Here is a 24481-nt window from a genome sequence, read left to right on the forward strand (position 1 = left end):
TTCTTCATATGTCAAATGATTTCACTCGGTGTCAGAACGTAATGCTGGGTTGGTTTAACCTTTTCTGTTTTATTGCTACCGTGTCATTTGAACCCTTTCACGCATAGAGGTCACAGTGGAAAAGGTGTTTTCTTGTGCATGTTTTTTTTTGCATAGTTGCACCATCAGCCACTACATGGCCCTATTGCATCATCCCATACACTGCCACTCAGTGCCAAGCCAGTGCATGATAAATGTCTAAACCAAGATGAACGACAGAAAGCCACATGGACCAAGTCACCTGCTGATATCCTGCCAATCCTTTCATGGAAAGCGCTCCCTGCAGGTATAAAACATTTGGTGACATCAACAACTAAGGAATCATATAATTCATAAATTGTCAAAGTATTTATTTTATGTTTACAGGAAATCATGATTATTTGCCTGTCCACTAAAGTGGACGTCATGCATCACTGCTATATTTCAACTAAACTTCATACTGTTACTGCTACTGTTCTTCTTGAAAATACTTAATTTGTAATATCTTTTTGGGCCTTAAATTAAATATACTTAAGTTATTATAATGCAATTTTAAGTTTGCACATCTTTATTTATCATTTCCCCAAATTTTCAGTTTAGACTTTAACGCCTACTGTCCACCTGATTTGACATATAAAAGATTTTTTTCCTAAATTTGAAAAAACTAGATATAAAAAAACTAAAGTTGAAATCTTGTTTTTAATGCCCCGAGAGCAACAAAAACACTCGGTAAAAAAATCCTGAGTGAGGCTTTCATAATTCATGCATGAAAGGATTGTTGTTCATTTTTTATTTGATGGGTTCCAAAATAAAATTAAAAAAATGTATCCAATTGAATGTTTGAGCAACCATTCATTTATCAGCTACAAACAAATACATGTTGAATTCTAGTTCAGATTAAAAAGTTTCCAAACGTGAAAATCCATAACTAAATAACTCAAATATTTGCATTTTAGACACATGAAATAAAATACAAATAAACAGAGTTATTGGGATTACTTTATTAAAAATAATATAAATATAGTATTCAGGTGTTGAGGCTTGAAGGTGAGGGTTGAGATTGGTCCAGTACTGATCTTATGGCCCTTAGCAAACATCCATCTTCATCCGATTGTTCTTGTTTCAACATCTTGCTATATATAAATAGGAACACATCATTTTTGATACGTGTAAACTACTGTTATGTAATTGCAAGAACTACAGAATAATACAACTATGACGTCAGTCAAGATAATCGATTGACTGCGGGGGTAAAAGGCATTATTTTCCGCTTTACTTTTGTATAAATAGGCATCCAAAATGTGTAGAACTGGAAGCAGCAGCAACAACAAAAACTGTGAGCTCTGAAAATGCAAATATTCTCATCATATCCTTAAATTAATCCTGTTTCAGTTGCAGAACAATACTCATCCAAACGTTGCACTCATATAACTTTTCAAGCCCGCCACAACCTCGTGTAGCAACTTCAAACACATCCATTCATTTAATGTTTAATTCAAGAAATAATAAAGTCATTTCATGTTTCCATAGAGTTCTTTATTATATACAGCTATGATTAATTGGCAGTTGTGTCGATATGTGGATACAATTGGCGAGATTTTTCTTCATTCATCAGTGATTTGAAAAGTGTTTGTTCGGGTAAGCAGCAGGAGACGATCACTCTTCCCAGGGGCTCATGTCGGTGTCGATGGCCACGCAGTTATAAGCAGCGTAACGCAGCTTCTCCTCACAAACCTTTGCACTGCAGGCACAACAACAGCACAGAAAAAGGATGGGATTGAAAAAAGGAACGTTAGTGTCAATACAAATACGTTTTCATTCATAAAAGCTCAGACCAGTTCCACAAAACACAGATTAAACTAACTTTAAGGGATTCACTAAGTATAAGACAAAGAGTAAGAGAAAACCTTTGAATGCACAAGTTAACATTTGAAGGAAACCCCCAAGAAGAAGACTTTAAGGGTTTTTTGTGCAACCAATTTAATGTTTAAGAAGAAATTAGCTCACAGCTGGTGTTTAACTTAAACTCCTGCTATAGCGCCACAAACAAGTGCACAGTAAACACAACTGTACAGTAACAGTTTTTGCAGGAACAAACACATATCATCAGCGTACCTTGGGTAGTTGGGTAAATACAGAGTGCTGGAACAAGTGGACGAGCGTGGAAGTGCATCAGTTGTTTCCATGCTAAATGAGAAAGAGAAATTAATATCATCTTCCTCTATTGTAACGTTCTTAAAGATCCGTTTTTGAAATCTACCATTACATTTTTAAGGATGCACTCACCCTTTATCAGGAAAGACGTAGATAGGCGCAGGAAGACGACTTCTACCGGTTACAAACCTCAGAAACCTGCTGCGATCCTCTGAAAACAGGGTTTAAAAAGTCAGTGTTTCCATTTGTATTTTTTCAGCCTAACAAATGCATCCAAACACTTCAGGCTAGTTGATATCACAAGATGTTGAATACAGTACATATGCTCTGTAAAATATGGAAGAATGAACAGCAAACTGACCATTGGTGAAGCTCGTCAGTGCGTCCCATAAGTACTGCACTCTGACGTCACTCATTTCCAGGTCCTCATAGCGTGCTGGTGGGGAGAAAGGAACAAAATGAATGTATTATAATTAGTTATTTTTGTCAGTGTTTGTTCGAAGATGATCAACAATCGAGCGTCTTCAGCCGTTCTGAATTTTTTCTTCATAGAGGATTGTCTGAATAAAAGCTTCTAAAAGAATAATTCTGATACATTGCTAGTTTTAATAACTTCCTCTTTGGATTAACCTCCTAATACAGTTGTTTAAATGATCTGCTTTTGACAGTTGTGATGTTACTATCACATGTTTTCCAATCTTAGAAATCACAATGTTCTTTTAACTCAATTACATTTTTAGACTGAATTTGCAGTAAACAACAATTATTCTTAGCATTCTGATGTTTAGCAGGCATATAAGCGTGCTAAGATATCACTAAGCACAACTACAGCTGAGGCTGACGGGAATTTCACAAAAACAAAGTATTGGCCGATGGCGCGAGATTAAAAGTGTATAAATCACTCAAGTTAGGACAATACTCGTCGATGGTTTCTAGCATGGCACTAAACGGACGGTGTCACTGAACACTCACTGAGTCGTTTCAGGGCTTCCACAGTGATCTCAGGGTCTCCACACACTTTCTTCTCCACTTCCTGCCAGGTGAGCATGTCCAGCACGGCCTGAGGAACGACCTTCAGCAGCCCCGCCTGCAAGGCTGCGATCTGAAACACACACACACCATCAGGCACACGCACTTCAGGGATTTAGCTCACTTTGGAACAACTAGCAGTGTGAAGAAAGGCAGTCCCACCTGCTGCCTGCTCTCCTCCAGCCGAGCTTTCTGCACCAGGCGGACGAACTCGCTGCGTTCCTCGTAACCAACGGCAACATTACTGCCGCCGGGGATGAGCTCCACCATCTGGCCGTCGCTCAGCAGCGTGGTGTAAACCAGCTCCTCCGCAAACCTGAACTCATACGTCTCCTGGTCCATGTTCTCCATGGCATCCAGCAGGTTCACCTAGACACAAACCCACAAGTGACCTGAGACGGTGGCTAGAAAAGTCCGGATTAGTGGCTACATGAGACACTTATGGCGCATTTCCATTGCAGGGCCTCGCTCGGCTTAGTACGGTATAGTTAGGCCTTGTTAGGACTGGCTCACTTTATGCTATGTTTCCATTACAGTTTAGAAGCTGGGGCAGTAACTATAGTAACGCAGTGTAGGCGGAGCCGTGATGTCATCTTCTATAGAGTGGCAAAGTCACGCCCACTTCCTCCCCATGGGACCTTCATTAGGAAAAATTATGTATTGAAGTCAATGGAGAGAGAAAACGTATCTTTCGATCCCGTTTGAATTGAGCCATGAATTACGCATATGATGTTTGTCAATCTTAAAAGATCATTTCCATGTCAAAAAAGTCAGTTTGTCTTAAAACTGTTGAAATATAAGACTATGAAAAATACGCAACTAGAAAGACTACAAATCCCAGAGTCGCGTACATTAACGTGTTACTCACCGAAACCTTGTAAAGCCGGTCCCGCATGCTGGCTCTTACGGAACCGACTAACTCCCCTTGTGTGTATGTACAGTTCTCAACATGCCCAGACTTGTAGTGATTTTCACCTCTTTTAATACATTTCACCTTATTCTGAAAGAAAGAGGTGAAATGTGCCAACGTGACGGCCGTCTTGGTGACGTATGCAAGACCAGAGTTGTAGTTCATTGAGCGGTTCACACAAAAAAATGTGTTACTTCACAGTTTTACGACACATTTTTCATTTTTTTGACTGAAAATTATCTTTTAAATTGACAAACATCATATGTGTAATTCGTTGCACAATTCAAACGGGATCAAAAGATAATCTTTCTCTCTCCATTGACTTCAATACATGATCTTTCCAAAATAAGGTCCCATGGAGCTCCGCCGGAAAGGGAGGGACTTCGCCTCTCTATGAGAACCACAGAAAAACAACATCAGCCGTTAGCTGTTAGCACTCAGAGCATTATGTATTACAATTAAATCACGGTCAAATATGTTCATTATGTTGTAGCTGTAGCCCCCTTGCCAGCGATTCTCTCTCTAGTTTAGCTTACTCAGCCCGACTCAGCCTGGTTGTTGGCCCGCTAAGAACTGCAGGGCCTACGTTTGACATTCAATGTTATCAGGTGAAATCATTTTAAAGTCCTCACCAGCACAGAGTCTACAGCGGGGAAGTCTTTGTTCCAGCTGACTGCCTCTCCGGTCAGCTGCTTCCACACGAGCCCAGGCAGCGCCAACACCTGGGGGGTCGCACACAGAAGGAAATCCACTCTGAGCATACATTTATTCTTACATTATTGACATACAGTTTATAGAGAGTAAACTGCACTCACCAGGAAGTCTTTTCCTCTGAGGGCCGCTCCCATCAGCTGGCCGATCCACTCGTACTTGTTGAACTCTCTACAGGACGGGTTGGGGACGTAGTAATCCCTGGCCTCTAAGGAGCCCTGAGGAGCAGCAGGTGAAGAAAAACAAGTGTCGATTTGTATTCAGTATTAGTTAGGGGTGGGGGAAATAATCCATACAGCATAGTATCGCGATACTTTGCGTTGCGATATTGTATCGACACACGGACGCAGAGTATCGATATTTTATTATATAAACTATTCATATTGCAAATCCAAATTAAAGTTTTTGGTAACACTTGCTTTTTCAATCCACTAGATGGTGCTGAGCTTTTTCTTGTGTGGTCATAGCCATGGGCAGGAAGTTAGTCAAAACAAAGATGGAGTCTTTCATCGAAATATATCGAAATATATCGTATCGCAACATTTAGCATATCGTAGAATCGCAATACTGTTGTATCGTGGCTTAAGTATCACGATATTATCGTATCGTGGGGAGCCTAGTGATTCCCACCCCTAGTATGAGTCCTGTACCAATTATACTTTGGTAACATTTGTATTTTCTGTAGCTGGTGAGGGTGAGGTGTTACCTGGTTGGAGGTGCGGCTGAAGAAGGGCAGCGGCATGGCGCACTCGGCTGAGCTGGGACAGAGTTCCTCCGACATGTCAGCCAGGCTGTCCCGAAATCCTCCTCCCTGATCGATGATCCCCTCGGCGATGAACTTACACTCCCACCACTGGTCGTACCGCGCCGGCCATCTGGCAAACACAGAGCAGAGAGACGGTGGATTCAGATCTCAATGGTTTGTGATTCAGTCAAATTCAGGTAAAAACCAAGATTGCAAGCTTATAAATACACACCTGTAATCCAAAGTCTTCTCAAATTTGTCAGATGGTTTGAGGCCTTCATACACCTGCAAGGAGAACAATGGAAATCATAAAGCAACAGCTCCCATAATGCATCAGAGACAGACAGACAAACTGAATAATATTTCCTCAAACCATAATCCCCCCAATTTTTTTTTGATGTTACAGTATTAGCACACAAACATACCAACACTTAAATTACTCATTATGCAGAAAAGCCCATTTTAGAACAATTCATTGGATTATAACTATTGACCGATTCATTTAGGTCTCGCTTTAATGTTGAAGCAACTAAAAGTAGGGCTTATTAATTACTGGAAGTATAAACTAACACCAAATAGAAATAGTAAAGTACTTTAAGAAGTCAAGGCAAGGCAATTTTATTTCTATAGCAACTTTCAACACAAGGCAATTCAAAGTGCTTTACAACAATTAAATACATTAAGAGAAACATATTGTAAAATAACATTTAAAAGTGTACCCAAGTCCAGTACTTGAGTACATGTACTTAGTTCCTTTCCATATAGTGTGAGTACCTGATTGAGCACAGCGTTCTTGCAGCTGGGGTCCAGAGAGGGGTTGTCTCGGTGCTCCATGGCCAGCCGGCGGTTGATGTAGAGTCGGGGCATGAAGTTGGGCTTGCTGGTCTCCGAGTCCTTCAGGCACTGAGTGATGAGCGCCGAGCGCCGCTTGGACAGCAGCAGGAACTGCTTTATGCTCTACAGGAGCGCAGGAGAAAGACATTTCAGAGTCATTTCATTAAGTAGAGGTGCACTGAGAAATTGGGAAATTATCAGAATGAACAAATAACGGTTTTACAAGCTAGTGGTTGTGGAGAGATATTTAATATTAGTGTCTAACATCGACTAAAATATTTATAGAACTTGTAGATATTGTCAAAACAGCATGGTAGCACAAACTATAACATCTGTTATGCACTGTTTAACACTACCGTAACGGCCTTTTTCAAACCAATGTTCCTATGAATACCATTTATTTAATAAGGAGGTTCCCTTGAGATTGACCTATTATAATGATTAATATAATAATAATAAAAAAACAAAGATTCAAATATACATTTAATAGACAATAGATGTTAAAGGTGGGGTAGGTAAGTTTCAGAAACCGGCTCGAGTGCACTAAAATTTGAAAGTACACAGCCGAAAAGAATCCGCCCCTTCCTTCAGACTTCCTTACAGAGCACCTCCTCCAACACACATGAACGCGCACATGACTTAGGTTGGCTATATAGTTCAGGGGAATTGTAAACCATACAAAACAGATAATTACTTGTCCAAGAGAAAAAGAGCGACCACGGCATCAGATTTCAACTCGGTGTTATTCCCTATCTTTATTCAAGAGCGTGGTATTTAAATTTGAGAGCATACTTTATTGATTTCCTTCACTCAAACCCTGTCATCGCACCAAAGAGTAACCGCCCTTACGGGACGCTGTAATAAGTAAAGCGAACGCACCCGCAAGGACACCTGGCCTCCTATTGGTTGAGGGATTTTGACAGGATTGTTGCACAAAAGTTTCGAGCACGCACAGAATAAATCTGAGAGCAGAACAAATCTGTAAGCAGCAATATATCTGAGTGCAAGCGTACAGTTTGAGCAGAAGCAGAGCACATCTAAGTGCAAGCAGGCACTATTTGAGTGCGAGGACAAAGTTTGAGGGAAAGAAATACATAAAGTATGCTCTCAAATTTAAATACCACGCTCTTGAATAAAGATAGGGAATAACTCCCATAGGTGTGTTCCATCAGTAGTCGCCATCGTTGAAAAGCAACTCCGATATTGACTCTGGTTTGAATTCTCCTAGTTTCCACTTTGTTTTTGTTCCTAATTTGCTCCGTTACATTATTTATTTTGCCACCAGTAGACGATGTTGAACCTAACTCTGCCATGGTGAAAGTACTGCTGACGGCACGCCCAATGAGGGCACGAGATACATTTGTGCGTGCACGAGATGGAAGGCTGACAGACAGGGCGGCAAGCCCGGCTAAACGGATTGGTCGTGCTTTTTACAGCGCCACGGCTTCCACAGATGGATTTTTTGTCAAAGCACTTCATATATTCATTGCTATCGATGTTAAGAGCATTCCATGGAATATAACAAAAAGTGTATCTCGAGCCGGTTTCTCAAACTTACCTACCCCACCTTTAACCTGTTGGTCACAGGGGCACTGAAGGAATAACATGTTCCTTATTGTATACAGCCTACTGTATATGGAGAGAATAATAAGTGCTAATAAGAAGCGCATGACACAATAACACATTTATTACTTATAACCAAACTCTTTCAAAATGCTGTTTCACTGCAATTAAACAAAGTAAGAGCAGCTACTTTGAGCTTAATTATTATTCAGTGTTTGTCTTGCACATATTAAAAGCTTCACAAAGACTCACTTTGATCTGGTTGAAGGTTCCCAGACTGTAATCCCAGGCGGGAACCAGGTGTGGGAGCACGCTGTCCAGCAGACAGATGAACCTGAGAGAGAGGACACAACTAAACAGTCAACAACAACAACATTGAGAAATGCTTCATGCTTAGAAATCGAAGGACCTGCAAAGCATTGCATCTGACTTTTCATTTCTAACATTTAAACCACTTTGGGGTAAATGTATTGCACCCATTTTATCAGATTTTTACAAAAAACGGCTCATTTTGGGGATGAACATGAAGAGTACCTCTGTATGACGAGTGCTCTGCGGTACAGGACGTCGGGCGTGTTGCCCTGCAGGCGGGGGTAGCGCACCAGGTTGGAGGACTGGAAAACATCTGCGTTCAGACCCAGGTCTCTCTCACAGGACGACTTAATCTTCAAGCCTCGGATCCGGACGTCTATGCCCTCATCTGCAGGATCAGAAACTTTATTTAAGGTTCACAAAAACACTTTAGAATCTTTTGATGTCTTCAAAACCTGGAAAAAAAGACACAAATACATAATAACAGGGTCTACTGATCGATTTCATACAGATATGGGACTTAACCAGGCCTGGCCATAATAGTATATATAGACATTTAATTGGATTTATTAACTTACCTGTATTTATTTAATTGAAAATCAGATGATTGATTTTCACTTGTTCCCTCTAACCCAGCGGTTTCCAAGGCATTGCAAGTGGGCCGCCAAATCATTTGCAAAACATAATGACAATGTTTCCAAACAAATCATAATTAAGATTTTATTTCCTTCCTTTCTATTTCTCGATCCTCCTTAGCAACGGTCATTACAGTCCTTGACAACAGTCTGTACTACTGGATTTACAACGTGTTACATCTTCTGAATTGACCAATCGGAACTTTATTTAGCCTCCGTATTGTTTATGGTTGAATGTGGGCCACGAACATTTTCTAGATTCTTAAGTGAGTTGAAAAAAGATTGGGAACCGCTGCTCTAATCCAAGCTTTATTGAATTATTGTTCATTTGACTTTACAGAGAAGCCTGTTCAAAAGCCTTACCTCTACATTCCTCAATCCGAACCTCAATCACAGGCAGGTGAGCCGTCATATCCTCCAGCACACACACCTCTCCAATCAGGTTGCTGGAGGAAAATATATATAAATTATTATTATGAACGGTTTTTGGGAAATATGTTGACAAATATATTGTTGAGGAGGCTCACTCGTCTATGGTGACGTCACTGAGCTTCTTCAGGTTGTCTCCCTCTCCTCCGTACACTGTGACTCTTTTGGGCATGTAGTTATCATCTGTGGAGTCCACCGTCAATATGAGCTTACTGGAAAAGCACATGATGTACAATAAAGGCATGTCCACAAGAAGAATTCATTTGAGATACGTCGTAGATGAATGACCAGGAATCTAATCCTGTAAATCCTAAAAATACAATGTGAAACATGTAACTGAAACTGACATCATGAAACTCCCATTAAAAAGTTCAGAGATTAGATTACAACGTGTACAATGTCAAGTCATTACAACTGGCATTAAAGGTCCCCTATTATACTGTTTCTCATCAATATATTAGAGGTCTCAGATATATACAGAACATGTCTCTGAAGTGTTTGGCTCCAAACACCAAACAGATCAATGCAGCATTACCCATAATCCCCTCTGTTTCAGCCCTGTTTCCAAAGTGATGATTCTCTGTCTGTTACTTTAGATGAAAACAAGGAGCCCCTCCCCACGCCCCTCTGAGAGAGATTTGGTTACAAAGAACTCAATGGTGCTCTAGGAGGAGATTCAGGTGATAAGGTGGGCGGGGGCGGGGGGGGGGGGGGGGGGTTACCTTGGTTGCTGATTGGCTAATGGTTACTCAAGCCAAAAAAATCGTTATGACATCATCAAGTGGCCAAAATCTGATCAGCTCATTTTCAGACAGGTTTTTATAGAAATGGATCAAAAAGAGAGAGAATCTTTGTTCCTGAAACTTTCAGAGTCTCTTTCCACAGAGGGGACACATGTTGATGTAGAAGAGACATGAACAAGTGGATTTTGCATAATAGGTGACCTGTAAGAACTTGAGAGATAGTGTGTGTTTTAAAGGTGTCTAAAGTGGCTTATTGGTATTCAGGAAGGAAGCAGTGACACAATGTATGACGCAGCTGAAGACCAGCAGCTCCCTCACTTCACCACGGTGCCTCTCCTCATGTGCAGGCGGATCCAGTGCTGACCCTGCATGCCGTCGCTCTCCCAGAACGTCTCAGGGTCGCCGTCCGTCAGGTAGCTCGCCCCCCCGCTGGGATCCTCCTGTCAGCAAATAACAAGATACATCTGTGAGAAAATACCTTCACCGGCTGACTCTTAATTACATCTTTTTAACAGGGACTCAATTAAAAGTAGTATATTATGAATAATGTCTGACAAAAATGCGTCATCATCGAGGTGAAAAGCAGACAGAAACAACCAGACCATTTTTCATATGCATTTCATATGAAATTCAAGACATACATCTCAAGAACCTACACACTTCTGTACATTTAATACACACCACCAAAAACTCTCACCGAACATGAAGAAACATCGATGCTGGTGACGCACTGCTTCACGCTGCCCAGGTTCTCGTCCTCCTTCCCTATGTGGTCGTAGAAGTAGTGCACCAGGTCCTCGTCACACTCGTATGACCAGGTGGGAGGAACAAACCTTAGAGATTTGAAGGGGAAAATAAGCTTAATGTGAAAATTGAAGAAGAAGAAGATTGAAGATTCAACTTATTGTCATTACGTAGTACAGGTACTATGTAACGAAACGGTTTCTCTGCATTTGACCCATCCTAGTTTTAGGAGCAGTGGGCTGGACTTCGCCACCGCCCTAATCTAACCCTAAAATCTGTAGCTGTATAATCACAAACAGGGATTCTCCGATCTGACTCAAGTCTAGGGCTGCAAAGATTTGGAGAAAAAAAGAACTAACTGCGATAATTTTGCACTTGGGATAGGATTCTGGGGTTGATTCATGTTTCAGCATTAAGACATATTTTTTAAATAGGATTTCTTACGTGTGTAGAGTCATATTTGTAGGTTAGGATATCAGCTCGACAACACTTAAAACATTTGAGCCTTTAACAAATATTGTGGTTCCTGCGATTTGAATATTGCAACAGTCCATACTGCGATTTGGATAACATTGATTACTTGTGCAGCCCTACTCAACACAAACATGCTCACCTCAGCTTCTGGACGGCAGAATCATCACACTCAGCGATCTTGGGCTTGGAGCCGATGTGCAGGGCGTTCTCCACCCCCACCACCTGCTCCCAGCGGTTGCAGGGCTTGTGGTCGTATCCGAAGAGCTGCTGCTGTCGGCTGATGGTCTCCGGAGACTCCACCGGCACCAGCCTGTCCCCTCCCTCCGTGTGTTTGCACACCAGGATCCAGCCCTCCTCCAGCTCCTGGCCCGGACGGTGCTCCTCCAGCTGCTCCTGGAGGCAGACGGGGACAAGTTATGTCAACATGTGTTTTCAGACCACATAGGAAGTCATCCAAATGTAATTAACAGCTGATACAACTGTGAGAAGGGGGGAAAGTTTGTTTCTGATACATTTAAGAGTCGTAAAATGCCACTCAAGTATCTGAGTTTTATCTTTTGTAAAGGTCTGACTCTTTGTTTGCATCTGTAAAAGACATTTTTTAAAGATCTACATTAATGTAGTTCTTCTTGTTGTCCATTTAACAAAATATATCCGAAACAGTCATACTGCAACTCTCTCTGAATAAAGTCTTTGTTATTAACTTCACACCACATTCTAAAACTAAACAGACCCACCACTTATTTTTTAAATATATGTATTTATGTTCCTTGTTCACATTGCAAATTCTTTTTTATAATGTTTTTTTTCACAATATTGGCTCTTTTTCCCCATTTTTATTTCTATTTATCTGTTTATGTATGAACTAAAGCAAATTCCTGGTACGTGAATGGAACTTGGGTCATAAAGGTCCCATGTCATGGCCACTTCTACTGATCATAATTCCATTGTTGAGGTCTACGAGAATAGATTTATATTGTGCAATTTTCCAAACTCACATTGGTTTCTCATACAGCATCTCTGTATGTGTATTCACTCTCTGTCCTAAACGGCTTGTTGGAGCTCCTGCCCCCCCCCTCTCCCTGTGAGCCCAGTGGCCGTCTGTGGGACAGCGAGACACAGCGAGACACAGCGAGACACACACACACACACACCCGCAGCCTGGCTGGGAGTTTGTGTGTGTGCTCAGGCTGAGTTACGCGGTGTCTCGCTGTCTCGCAGACCCCACACCAGTGAGCCAGCTCACAGTGTCCGCTCCTCACAGCAGCGAGCCTCGCAATGTCCCGCCGAGTGTGTGTGTGTGTGAGGAAGTTCCAAATTGACCAATCTGCGGAGCCGTTACGTCACTATACCCAAGAAGTAAACAATGGAAAAAGAGAAATGTCCAACGAGGCGTTCTGGGGCAGCACAGACAGGTCTTTTCTGTGTTAGAGTTGTACTCGCTACAGGGTGTTCTTTGAGGGTTTGTGACTGCAGACCGTTTACATGCAGAAAAAGCTATATAACACACAAGGGGACGAGTAATAACCAGAAAAGCATGACATGGGACCTTTAATATGATTCTGATAGACAACAAAATGATGCATTTACAAAGATGAAAATCCTGAATATTAGCACTAAAAGACGCCCATCTGTTGAATAGTAAATTAATATAATGTAATAGTTAAAGTAAAGTAGATATGACAGCTCTTGAGGCAGAACTGGAATAGTTGAAGTAGATTACTGGGTGGTAGTTCACATAATGTTATGTCTACTTTCCTTTATAATCCTTTTCTATATATATATTTGTTTTTTTACACATGTGCTTGCCTCTTTATTTAATAAGTCAGCCTACTAATAATAAAACACTACAGTAACCTGCAAGGGGGGAAATAAACGTACCTTGCTGATTTTCACCCACAGACCCTGGCTGTTGCAGAACTCCTCCCCTGTGGTCCGGATGCAGGTCCCCTTCTTTGGCTCTATGTTGTACTTGCATAGCTTCTTGATGTTTGGGGTCTGGTGTGGGCTGTCAAACACGGGCACGAGCGTCTTCCCCACCGTGGAGCCTCCTCCTGAAGTTCCTCCTGTGGATGGTCCGGAGGAAGAGGAGGATGAATCCTTGCAGATCTTGTAGCAGACCTCTCTGGGAACAAAACACAGACACTGCGGCACCGCCTCGCTCCTCTTGAAGCACTCGATGCAGCGGTTCAGGAAGCGGATCCTGCCCAGCAGCAGGTGAGGGTTGTCGCCCACAGACATGATGAAGATAAGGATGACAGTCAGCAGCTCAGTAGGGGGCCCACAGCTGACATTACACCACTTTCCTGATGCTTCTGTCAAAACAAAGCCAACAACACAGAATATTCTCGTTACACAGAGCATTCAGTGAACAGCAGCCACATCCTGTTATGTAATTAGATTGTTATCTCTCTTCCACAGGAGTATAAAGGTTATATTATCCTCTGATTAGTGACCAAAGTCCGCAAACAGGGAGAAAGTCTCGGCTCCTTATAAGAGCTAACGTTAGCATGCTAGCTAGGTAAATGTATTCTGAGACGTTAACGACAGCCGTTATCAACAACAACATGTTTATTTTACAGTTAATGAGAGAGATTTAATGACATTAAAGACAAGGTGGTATCTAAAATTAACACTGACGTACCCTTTCTGCCGATTAATATTTATAAGTGAAACTCGTCTGTCGTTCAAATTGACTTCTTTGGATTTCTCAACGCGGAAGAAGCGCAACAGAGACTTTTGACCCTGTGCGATTTCCGTCGTTTGTATTTCAAAATAAAAGTCTCACCGCGGATGGTGAATCATCATGGATGTATAAAGAGATTTAGGAGGCTTTGAAAAAGGGGGAAAATAAAACGGCTGCATACAGAGCGGTTGGAGTGGACCGGAAAACAATTGCAGAGACACTGCGAGAAGGGTCCAGCCGCAGCCAAACGGTGGAGGTTGACCCTGTTGTTGAACCTGTTGTAAGTTGTACTTCCAAATGATGGTCAGAAGAGAGCGCGCCCAACACGTGAGACGCTGACGCAAGGATATTTAACGAGGGAGGTTACATGCATAGGTTACAGGGGAGGCTTTGCGCAGGTTAGATTCACTTTGCGAATCGCCAAACTTTCCTGGCAACCTCCTCTTTCGCGACCCAGTGACGTCCCAGTTAAGGATGTCGTGTTTTTTCATCATCTGTCAGTGTCACACGTTTAATGAAGTCAGCTTCTGTTTTCCTTAATGTAGTGTAGTTTTCCATAAGACCCTCGATTAGATCGGTGCAATCTGTGAGTGTTATAATGGAACTGAACATTGCAGGCCTTTTGTTGCGTAGTCGCTCATTTCAAACAGCCTGTTGAACATGACGAGAATAAACACAATGTATTGTGATGATGAGTAAAGGAGCAGCAATTTGCAGTATCTCATTCTGGATATCGGTGCTTGTAAGTTTCCCGTTCCCCGGCAGGTCGTCGTCGTCATCGATTAGATTTATGAGTCGAAAATTATAAAAATGTGGATATTATCCGATTATTCCCACAGATCTTATTTCGAGCTATTTTCCAAAATCCTATGGAGAAATCTCATCGCTTCTTTGTCGAGGGAACCGTTCTTATTATACATCCATGGAGGGAAGGGAACCCATGCGCCGCTTACTTCCGGGTTTTAGGACGCGTCACTGTAACTCTGAATTTGTAAACAATGATTTTCGAAAAATCAAAACGTATTGAAAGTCAGACAATTTACAATATGCTACATTCACTGGCTGCTGTGACAGATTTTACAGATAATTGTTCAGCCTTTTGGTGGGTGGGCCTTGGTCCCAGGTGGCCCACCCACAGCTACGTGTGTCCAAACTGCCCTTTTCAACTCTGGCTGCTGTGGAGGATGGATGTTTCAGCGGAGGAGAGTCTAACACTAGGTAAGTTATACAGGGGTGCTAGTGAATTGTCCGACCGGCCCACTTTGGTATTCCCAATGGCCAGTCCGCCCCTGAGTCTATATATCTTGTGTTTTGAAGGGAACTGCATTGTGTTTTTATGACATGTAGTTGGGGAAGTCACACTGAATAATCACATTAATGTTTCAAATTCACACATAGTACTTTTATTAGTAATCCTATTATGTGTTATTTCACTGAGTGTTTCAACAATAAGAGAACATTTCTGGTTCAAAAACGCACAATGTGTTCAAGGGTCCCAATCATTTCCAGTAATTGTGTTCCACTGCAACTTTAAGCAATGACATTTCTTGTTCTTTCTGGTCGATGATGTTTTCCTCAGGAGAAGCATCCTCCTCTTCCTCCTCATGTGGGAGTGACGCCCCATCCAGCAGAGATGGAAGGCTGCAGCCGCGAAGGATTCCTTTACCTCTCAGCAGAAAACCCTCCAGACCCTCACCCTGAGAGCCCTTCAGAGGTAAATACTGTGCAGTGTCTGCAGGCTGGTGAATCTCCAGATCCTCCGCACTCATCCTGCAAATAGCAAACATTTGAGTTTTAAAGGTCACCTATTATGCTGTTTTTCATCAATATATTATAGGTCTCAGATATCTACAAAGCATGTCTCTGATTGGCTCCAAACACCAAACAGATCATTGCAGCATTACCCATAATCCCCTCTGTTTCAGCCCTGTTTCCAAAGTGCTGATTCTCTGTCTGTCACTTTAGATGAAAATAAGGAGCCCCTCCCCACGCCCCTCTGAGAGAGATTTGATTCAAAAGAACACAATGGTGCTCTAGGAGGAGATTCAGGTGATAAGGGGGGGGGGGTTACCTTGGTTGCTGATTGGCTAATGGTTACACAAGCCAAACATCATTATGACATCATAAAGTGGCCAAAATCTGATCTGCTCATTTTAAGACAGGTTTTTATAGAAATGGATCAGGACAAAAAGAGAGAGAATCTTTGTTCCTGAAACTTTCAGAGTCTCTTTACACAGAGGGGACACATGTTGATGTAGAAGAGACAGGAAACAATTGATATTGACCTTTAATGTTACTGGTCTGTGCAGCAGCAACAAAAAGCATTGCAAAAGTTAAAATGAGTTGACCTCATGTCAAAGGTGGATCCTTTGAAGGCGGGTGTGAGAGTCTCTGCTGCCGTGGACAGAGTGTAAGGGACGGAGAAATGTCTCTGCTCCCAGTGCTTGTCCTTCTCGATGGGAGCCAGGTTCTGGTACATATCGTCTACAGCCAGCATGGACACCTGGAGCAGAGAGAGAGAGCGGTGAGCAGTCGATGTTGAAGAGAAACCTCAGATGCATTAGTGGATCATGAGACAATGAGCCCCTCGGCAAAGACATGCAAAAGGCCTCAAAACCCTACTTTACATTGGAGCAGGACACATAGATATTATTGTTCGGTCTCTTTTTGTTGTTGTTTTCGGTCTTTTTGTAGTCATTTGTTTCTCGTTGTAGTACTTTTGAGTCTCTCCGCTGTCTTTTTGTGTCGCTTTGTAGCTGTTTTGTGTCTCTTTTGTGGACATTCTCAGTGTTTTGGAGTTGTTGTGTTTCTGTCTGTAGTACATGTGTGTCCATTTGTTGTCTTTTAGTGTCTCTTTGTGGTCATTCATGTCTCTAGGTAGTAGACTTGAATCTCGTTGTCTTTATTTCCAGGGTGTTTGTGGTTACAGTGAGTGTCCATGGTCATTATAAGTCGCTTTTGTAATCAATGCAATCTCTTTGTACTTGTTTTGCATGTCTCAAGTTCATTTTTATCTCTTTGTGATAATGTTAAGTCTTGTTTTGGTAATTGGGTGTCTCTTTGTGGCCTTTTTTTAGCTTTGTATTCAGTCTAAGTGGTCATTTTCTGTATCTCTGTCATTCTGTGTCTCTTTGAAGTTGTTTTGTCTCTTTGTGGTCATTGTCTGTATCTTGAGGTGACAACCTGAATGTTTCTGTCGATCAGCTGGTTGGTTTCAAAGTCGTCATCATCCTCGCCAAATGGATTGATGATCAGCTCCCCGACCTACAGAGAGGAAACCGGTCATGAAATCCCAACAACAGATTCCTCAACAAAATTAAAACAAAAATCAGTTTACTACAAGAGAAACGAGACACACGTTACCTTGAGCCAGCCGGCGTAGAAGAAGAACTGTAGCAGAGTGAAAACAGGGACGTACAAGTCTATTTTGTGATCCTTGTATCCTTTCTCAGGGTTCAGGAATTGCCGTCCAACCACACAGAAGGCAAAAAAAGAGTAAACGGCTAAAGTGACTACCTGCGCGGATGGAAACAAAAACAAGTCAGAGATTATATGTGGTGGTAGAAGATCGTGTAGTTGATAAATAGTAGATTAAAATGAAAAAATATAACAATTTTGGATTGATTTTGTATGAAAAATGACTGTGTATCAAACTAAAATGTAAGATAAAGGGCAAACAAAAGCCATCAAATAAAGTAAAAATACAGTAAACTGTTGATAGTTTTGTCTTTTTATACTTTTTAATCTCCAGGCCCAGGAGTTCAAAGCTTTTAATCTCAATCAGATCCGATCAGATTTTGAAATCCCATTTTTTGTGATCCAGGATCAGACAAGTCGGCCAGATTTTGTCCCAGTATTTCAAAGCAATTCAGGATAGGATCACCCTGATCCAGATTACGACTTTTCAAGATGACTAGATCCTGAATATCCAACCCAGTCTCACGGCATTTCCTGTTCACCAACACGATTTTTAATCTATTGATTCGTGTTCCCCAACACGATTTGCCCCTTTTTTTCGTGTTGCACAGCACGATTTTAAAAGCAATGTATTTCTACTGGTAATGTGTTTCACGTTTTTTTCTCCGGTCGGGTCGTGCTTTAATCCTACCGATCGCCATCTAGTGGATATGAAAAAGAATACAAGGAAGACAAGAGACCAGATTGCAGAGACATCTATTGTCCGCAATTACTTTTGAAAGGTGATGACAGATGATGGACTTTTTTTTTGTTGAAGATATTTTTTCTCTAATCTAAATTACATTTGTGATTGACAATCTTTGTTGTGATAATTTTATGTGCATAAACATTTATGTTATCAACATTTGGTTGAAAACTAAATAGGCCACTACAAACGTGAGCAAAAAATGGAAAAATAAAATGTATTTCCCATGAAGGCTAAAAATTGTGTATTATTTCAGTTAACAAACTTTGCCATCTAATTTAAATTGAAACATATTTTAAAATAAATTGTACAGTACATTTTGCTCTGGAAATCCACCCCTCTGGTGGGATCAAGATAATCCAGTTTTGGGATCAAACTGATCCCAATCCTGTGTGGTCGGTTTGAACTACCCGTTTTGAAGATTTGATCCAGATTAAAGTTTGGATTTGATTTCCTGATCTGATCGGATATCAAAGTGATCCTAATCCTGTTTTTTGGTTTTGAACTCCCCAAAATCCAGATTAAAAGTTTTGAACTACTGGGCCCTGATGATACCTGAGTGTAGACCAGAGGGATGCTGATCCAGTCGTAGTGGAACAGCAAGCTGCATTTTCCTCTGTACTTATTCAGCTCCTGCAGGTTTAAAAACACATCATACATTTACAGGACGTGTTGAGACACTGGGACTTTAAAACTGCATTTCCACATCCCTCAAGTGTGAAACGTCGAGTTGTTTTGTCCCACTCACGTCCATCAGCAGTCTCAAAGCGATGTCGTCCCTCACCCTCCCCTCCTCCCTCGCTCGGGACGCCAGGTTAGAGAACCAGGTCAGAGGCATCCAGTACTTGTTGAAGTCCGAGTGCAGAGACTCAAAATTATTCAGCTCGTGTGTCGTCATAAATCCTGTACACAGCGTACATTTTGTATTGAACATGTCAGAAACAAAACATACAACAATATTAATTCAGGTTCTCTGTAGGTAGTTGTATGTATAACTCGTATGGCTCTTTGGTGCAGGATGAAGATAGGATGTGTATTTGTTTTATATGTGTTCCCCCGAACCTCCACTCAGTACACAATGCATGGAAGTATGAAGGAGCAGTACAGCATAAACAAGGACACTATGTATTAGGTCTTTGTGTTCATGTCATCATAAATCAACATCATTTCAACATTTTTTTTAGTATGTTAGGCTTTGACAGACAATTTTAAACAGTTGAATTCATCGAATTGAAGAGCATCCCTTTTGGGTTTTGTGTGACTTTGTCTCAAAATGTTACTTTAAAATCAGCTGGGTCCTCCTTCTTAACTATAATGTTATATATTTATTAACTTACATTTTACAAGCAACACCTTCTTGTTCAAATTAATTCATAAAAACTTCAGCTTTTAGAGAATTGTATTCCATTCTATTTCTATGTAAATACTGTTATACTTTTTTAATGTTATTATATGTTACTACTATCTGTGTTTTTAATTGTTGTTTTACTTTTATGTATGCAATACGACATCAAGTCAAATTCCTCGTACGTCTCAACCTGGTAATAAACCTGATGCTGATTCTGAAATGTCCAAAGGAACAGCAGGACTTTAATACTGCACTAAATGTAACCTGTACCCTCCCCTCTCTATCCCTCACCGGCCTCCACGATGTGCTCCATGGTCGGGAACCTCTTGAGGACTCTGGTGCTGATGGAGCGCAGGATGAGGACGGAGGATAGGTTGGCGTATCTCATGAGGGTCCGTCGCAGCAGACGCCCCCTCTCGTCCGTCCCGTGCACGTTTCCAGAAACCACCATCATCAGGTTGTCAGGCAGAGGGAAGTTGGTGTACTGACCCCACCATCTGTTGAAGGCCAGGGTCACATAGAAGCCTGCACAAACAGTGAGATGCATCCAATAGACATTTTGGTAAGGGATGTAAGTTGTGCTTTTTTCTTATGAATTTGGAAGTTCATCCTCAGCTCCTATAATAGGTCTAAAATAAACAGTCCAACAAAAATACAAATACATAAACACAAAAATGCAAAGCAGCGGGTGTGGGAGAAGTTCGGAGAAGACATGGAGAAGGACTTTCGGGCGGCACCAAAGTTGTTCTGGAAAACTGTCCGACACCTCAGGAGGGGGGAAGCAGGGAACCATCCAAGCTGTGTACAGTAAGGATGGGACGTTGTTGACCTCAACTGATGGAGTGTTAGGGCGTTGGAAGGAACACTTTGAGGAACTCCTGAACCCGACAACTCCGCCCTCTATGTTAGAGGCAGAGCTGGAGTATGACGGGGGATCAACACCAATCTCCCGGGGGGAGGTCACTGAGGTCGTCAAAAAACTCCACAGTGGCAAAGCCCCGGGGGTGGATGAGATCCGCCTGGAAATGCTGAAGGCTCTGGGTGTTGAGGGACTGTCATGGTTGACACGTCTCATCAACGTTGCGTGGAAGTCGGAAACAGTACCGAAGGAGTGGCAGACCGGGGTGGTGGTTCCCCTTTTTAAAAAGGGGGATCAGAGGGTGTGTGCCAATTACAGAGACATCACACTACTCAGCCTCCCCGGGAAAGTTTACTCTAAGGTACTCGAAAGGAGGGTCAGGCCGATTGTCGAACCTCAGATTGAGGAGGAACAATGCGGATTCCGTCCTGGTCGTGGAACGACGGATCATCTTTTTACTCTCGCAAGGATCCTGGAGGGGGCCTGGGAGTACGCTTATCCGGTCTACATGTGTTTTGTAGACTTGGAGAAGGCGTATGACCGAGTTCCCAGGGAGTTACTGTGGGAGGTGCTGCGGGAGTATGGGGTGAGGGGGTCTCTACTCAGGGCCATCCAATCTCTGTACTCCCAAAGCGAGAGCTGTGTCCGGGTCCTCGGCAGTAAGTCGGACCCATTTCCGGTGAGGGTTGGCCTCCGCCAGGGCTGCGCTTTGTCACCAATATTGTAATATACATGGATCGGATTTCGAGGCGTAGTCATGGGGGAGGGGGTCTGCAGTTCGGTGGACTAAGAATTGCACCACTGCTTTTTGCAGATGATGTGGTTCTAATGGCTTCATCGGTCTGCGACCTTCAGCACTCACTGGATCGGTTCGCAACCGAGTGTGAAGCGGCTGGGATGAGGATCAGCACCTCCAAATCTGAGGCCATGGTTCTCAGCAGGAAACCGATGGACTGTCCACTCCAAGTAGGGAATGAGTCCTTACCCCAAGTGAAGGAGTTCAAGTATCTCGGGGTCTTGTTCTCGAGTGAGGGAACAATGGAGCGTCAGATGGGCCGGAGAATCGGAGCAGCGGGAGCGGTACTGCAGTCGCTTTACCGCACCGTTGTGACGAAAAGGGAGCTGAGCCAGAAGGCAAAGCTCTCTGTCTTCCGGGCCATTTTCGTTCCTACCCTCACCTATGGTCATGAAGGATGGGTCATGACCGAAAGAACGAGATCGCGGATACAAGCGGCCGAGATGGGTTTTCTCCGCAGGGTGGCTGGTGTCTCCCTTAGGGATAAGGTGAGAAGTTCGGTCATCAGGGAGGGACTCGGAGTTGAGCCGCTCCTCCTTCGCGTCGAAAGGAGCCAGTTGAGGTGGTTCGGGCACCTAGTTAGGATGCCACCTGGGCGCCTCCCTAGGGAGGTATTCCAGGCATGTCCAGCTGGGAAGAGACCAAGGGGTAGACCTAGGACCAGGTGGAGGGATTATATCTCTTCTCTGGCCTGGGAGCGCCTTGGGATCCCCCAGTCAGAGCTGGTTGATGTCGCCAGGGAAAAGAAAGTTTGGGGCTCTCTGCTGGAACTGCTACCCCCGCGACCCGACCACGGATAAGCGGGAGAAGATGGATGGATGGATGGATGGATAAACACAAAAATCACCCCTCTGAAACCCATTAAAACCACATTTGTATCTCACTGCCATAACATTATTCATCATATTACATCAGCCCTTGCTTCAACATGTGTAGTTTTTTCTTATTGTATACTTGCTGCTGTATTATGTAAGATGCAATTTAACATAATCAGCTGCTAATCATTGACATACCCCACACTGTGAACCCCCCTAGCTAAAATAAAAGGAAAACATTTTAATTCAATTTGATACTGCTGATAAATAAGGATTTTAGTAAAAAAAAAACACTGTTAAAATTATAAATAATATTATTACATAGTATGTAATACAGTAAGTGGATTTTTTTTTACATCTGATACTGTACAAAAATGTTAAAAGGCATCAAAATCAAAATGTTTGCTAATCATTGACATATCCCAGAGTTTTCATTTTAAAATGAAAACAAAACAAAAACACAATCATTTTATTAAAAACTATAAATGATTAAAATATAGAAAATTATTATTTGATAAAGTCACTTCAAGGACTGAGATGGTTGAAAATGATAATTCAAAGAATAATTTAAGCAGAGATTTTGAATGATCTAATGACTTCAGAGCAACTTGATTAAAAAGGAGACACAAGGGTTAGGTGTCTTATCTTTTCAGGCTGTGGTGAATTATCTTCAGATTATGTGACGGAGAGGTCCGACTCACCGAGGACGAACAGAACTGGGATGAAGTTGGTGTTGGTGAACTGGTCGCAGTAAAGGGCGATCCGCTCAAACAGATCCTGCTGCTTCGGGGAGAGGAGGAACCTGGGAGGAGAATTAAAACACCAGAAGCAAACACTTAATCATACCAAGCACACAGCGGAATTAAAAGATGGAATCAGTGCATTTACCTGTAAAACACACTGAAGAACACATAAACCCCGCAGAAGAGCAGGAAGTCTTTGTAGAGCAGCTTGTAGATGCTTCCCTTCCACCGGAGCAGCAGCTTGCAGAAACCCCCAAATCGAGCGTCGGCCACCTCAAGAGTGTAAGAAACTGTCATGTTCGCTACAGCTGAATAATCCTGGAAAATATCAATATGTGATGCATGAATTATGATGTATACATTATACTACAACAATCTCCCTTTAAAATACAATATCAATCAGTGTCTCACCTGTGGATGCAGGTGAGTCACCTGGTGCGGCCGTCCTGGGAGGAAGAGCTCTTCCTCTGGCTCTCAATTGAAACCTCTCTGCTGTCGTCATAAATGAACTTTACTAATTTATTACCTGGGAACCTGAAGATACACACCTATAGTAACACAGCGAGTGTGCAGTTGTATCCTCGAATGGTAATGTTAGGGACTTATTTTGTGTGATCAGATCATATTTATCATTGATATAATATATGAAGACAGAAGCAAATTCCCCCAGTGTTTAAAAAGTATTGATTACAGTTCAATTCAGTTCTTTGATAAAAGTTGATATGAGAGTTTGTGTTTTCACAGAGCTGTAAATGTCCAACATGATTTAAACCGGATTTTCTTGACTTTTTATGAATGATTAATCTACAGATTATTTTCATAAATAAGTCAATAAATAGTTGGCAGTAAAAAAGTGTTGGAATATAATAAAAACAAGATTAAGAAAAAGAAAGAAGAATATAGTCATACGAATAATCATCACCATAATAAGGTATATAATAATAATAATAATAGGTTTTGTCATTGTTTGTTTGTTTTGAAAACTTGAGTGGGGATGACAACCATCTCTGTTGTTCTCTTATATATTCATATTTTACTTCATATTATCCTTTTAAAAGAAGTGTTTCCCATTAATTAATTAATTGTATCTGTTTTATTTTTGTTGCTAATTAATTCCTTAGTGTCATGTTGAAATCTTGAATGTAATGTAATTTTACCCCTACTCTAATACAAAATTATTATACAACAGAAAAATATGTAACAACGCAAAAGAGGTTTCATTTTCTGTTTATTTAATATTGATTTGAACTTTCCCTTACAAGAAACGTTGCTAATGCAAATAAAAACAACCGTTCACAAGAAACAGGAAGTAACATAGAAGTTAAGCATAGCCCTTGATGGTTAAAAACAGTTATATATATTTTTATATTGAGAGTATAAAACAGTATTTTGAGTATTTTTCCACATCCGTTCCAGATTCTTCTAAAATCAGGACACTCTGTTATCTGAGAGAAACCGATGCCTGGCCACAGAAAATCAATAACCCACAGATTGATTTGCACAGCAGAGTTATTTACTGTCCGGTGATAAAAACACGTTTACAGCGTCAGATGAGTTCGTCTCTCAGTCTGTTGTCATTGGCTGCTGTGCTCTGCTCACTTGTTTGTTTTTCACATCGTTACAGAGTGTGTTTGTAAATCTGTTTTATCCTCTGTTTGCTCTCCGCTCAGCTGACAGGATATTTACGAGACCGTCTATCCTCCATCAGAGCCGGAAAACCCTGTGGACTTGAGGACTTCCCTTTATTATTTACCAGCAGAATGTGAGCCTC

At 41.8% G+C, this 24481-nt stretch overlaps 2 protein-coding genes and 1 long non-coding RNA gene across 5 annotated transcripts; 1 reads left to right on the forward strand and 2 right to left on the reverse strand.

The window, feature by feature from the left end:
- Positions 1-1532: 1532 nt before the first annotated feature.
- hectd3 (HECT domain containing 3) lies at positions 1533-14104 on the reverse strand. Of its 2 annotated transcripts, none has more exons than XM_034207802.1 (20): positions 13946-14104; positions 13183-13616; positions 11441-11694; positions 10781-10916; positions 10402-10523; positions 9439-9552; positions 9275-9357; positions 8499-8664; positions 8217-8298; positions 6342-6524; positions 5800-5852; positions 5529-5697; positions 4927-5040; positions 4744-4833; positions 3364-3570; positions 3145-3274; positions 2534-2608; positions 2305-2383; positions 2134-2205; positions 1533-1759 (listed from the first exon to the last, which is right to left on the reverse strand). In XM_034207802.1, exons 2-20 carry the CDS (start codon positions 13540-13542, stop codon positions 1675-1677), a joined length of 2574 nt encoding a protein of 857 aa, XP_034063693.1. In that variant the 5' UTR covers positions 13543-13616; positions 13946-14104; the 3' UTR covers positions 1533-1674. The 2 variants fall into 2 exon arrangements, with proteins under 2 accessions (XP_034063693.1, XP_034063692.1); XM_034207801.1 differs by having other exon boundaries at positions 8499-8679.
- LOC117540875 lies at positions 13478-17362 on the forward strand. Of its 2 annotated transcripts, XR_004568226.1 has the most exons (4): positions 13478-14267; positions 15062-15205; positions 15567-15701; positions 16348-17362. It is a non-coding gene; the product is annotated as an uncharacterized LOC117540875 (long non-coding RNA). The 2 variants fall into 2 exon arrangements; XR_004568225.1 differs by having other exon boundaries at positions 13481-15205.
- On the reverse strand, positions 16233-23007 carry best4 (bestrophin 4). The gene is made up of 8 exons (XM_034207803.1): positions 22856-23007; positions 22669-22769; positions 19789-20022; positions 18898-19052; positions 18705-18782; positions 17351-17503; positions 17171-17251; positions 16233-16490 (listed from the first exon to the last, which is right to left on the reverse strand). The coding sequence occupies exons 1-8, from the start codon at positions 23005-23007 to the stop codon at positions 16281-16283; spliced, it is 1164 nt and encodes a 387-aa protein (XP_034063694.1). The 3' UTR covers positions 16233-16280.
- Positions 23008-24481: the final 1474 nt, after the last annotated feature.

This window comes from Gymnodraco acuticeps, unplaced genomic scaffold (genome assembly GCF_902827175.1).
Source record: "Gymnodraco acuticeps unplaced genomic scaffold, fGymAcu1.1, whole genome shotgun sequence".
Lineage (NCBI taxonomy): Eukaryota > Metazoa > Chordata > Actinopteri > Perciformes > Bathydraconidae > Gymnodraco > Gymnodraco acuticeps.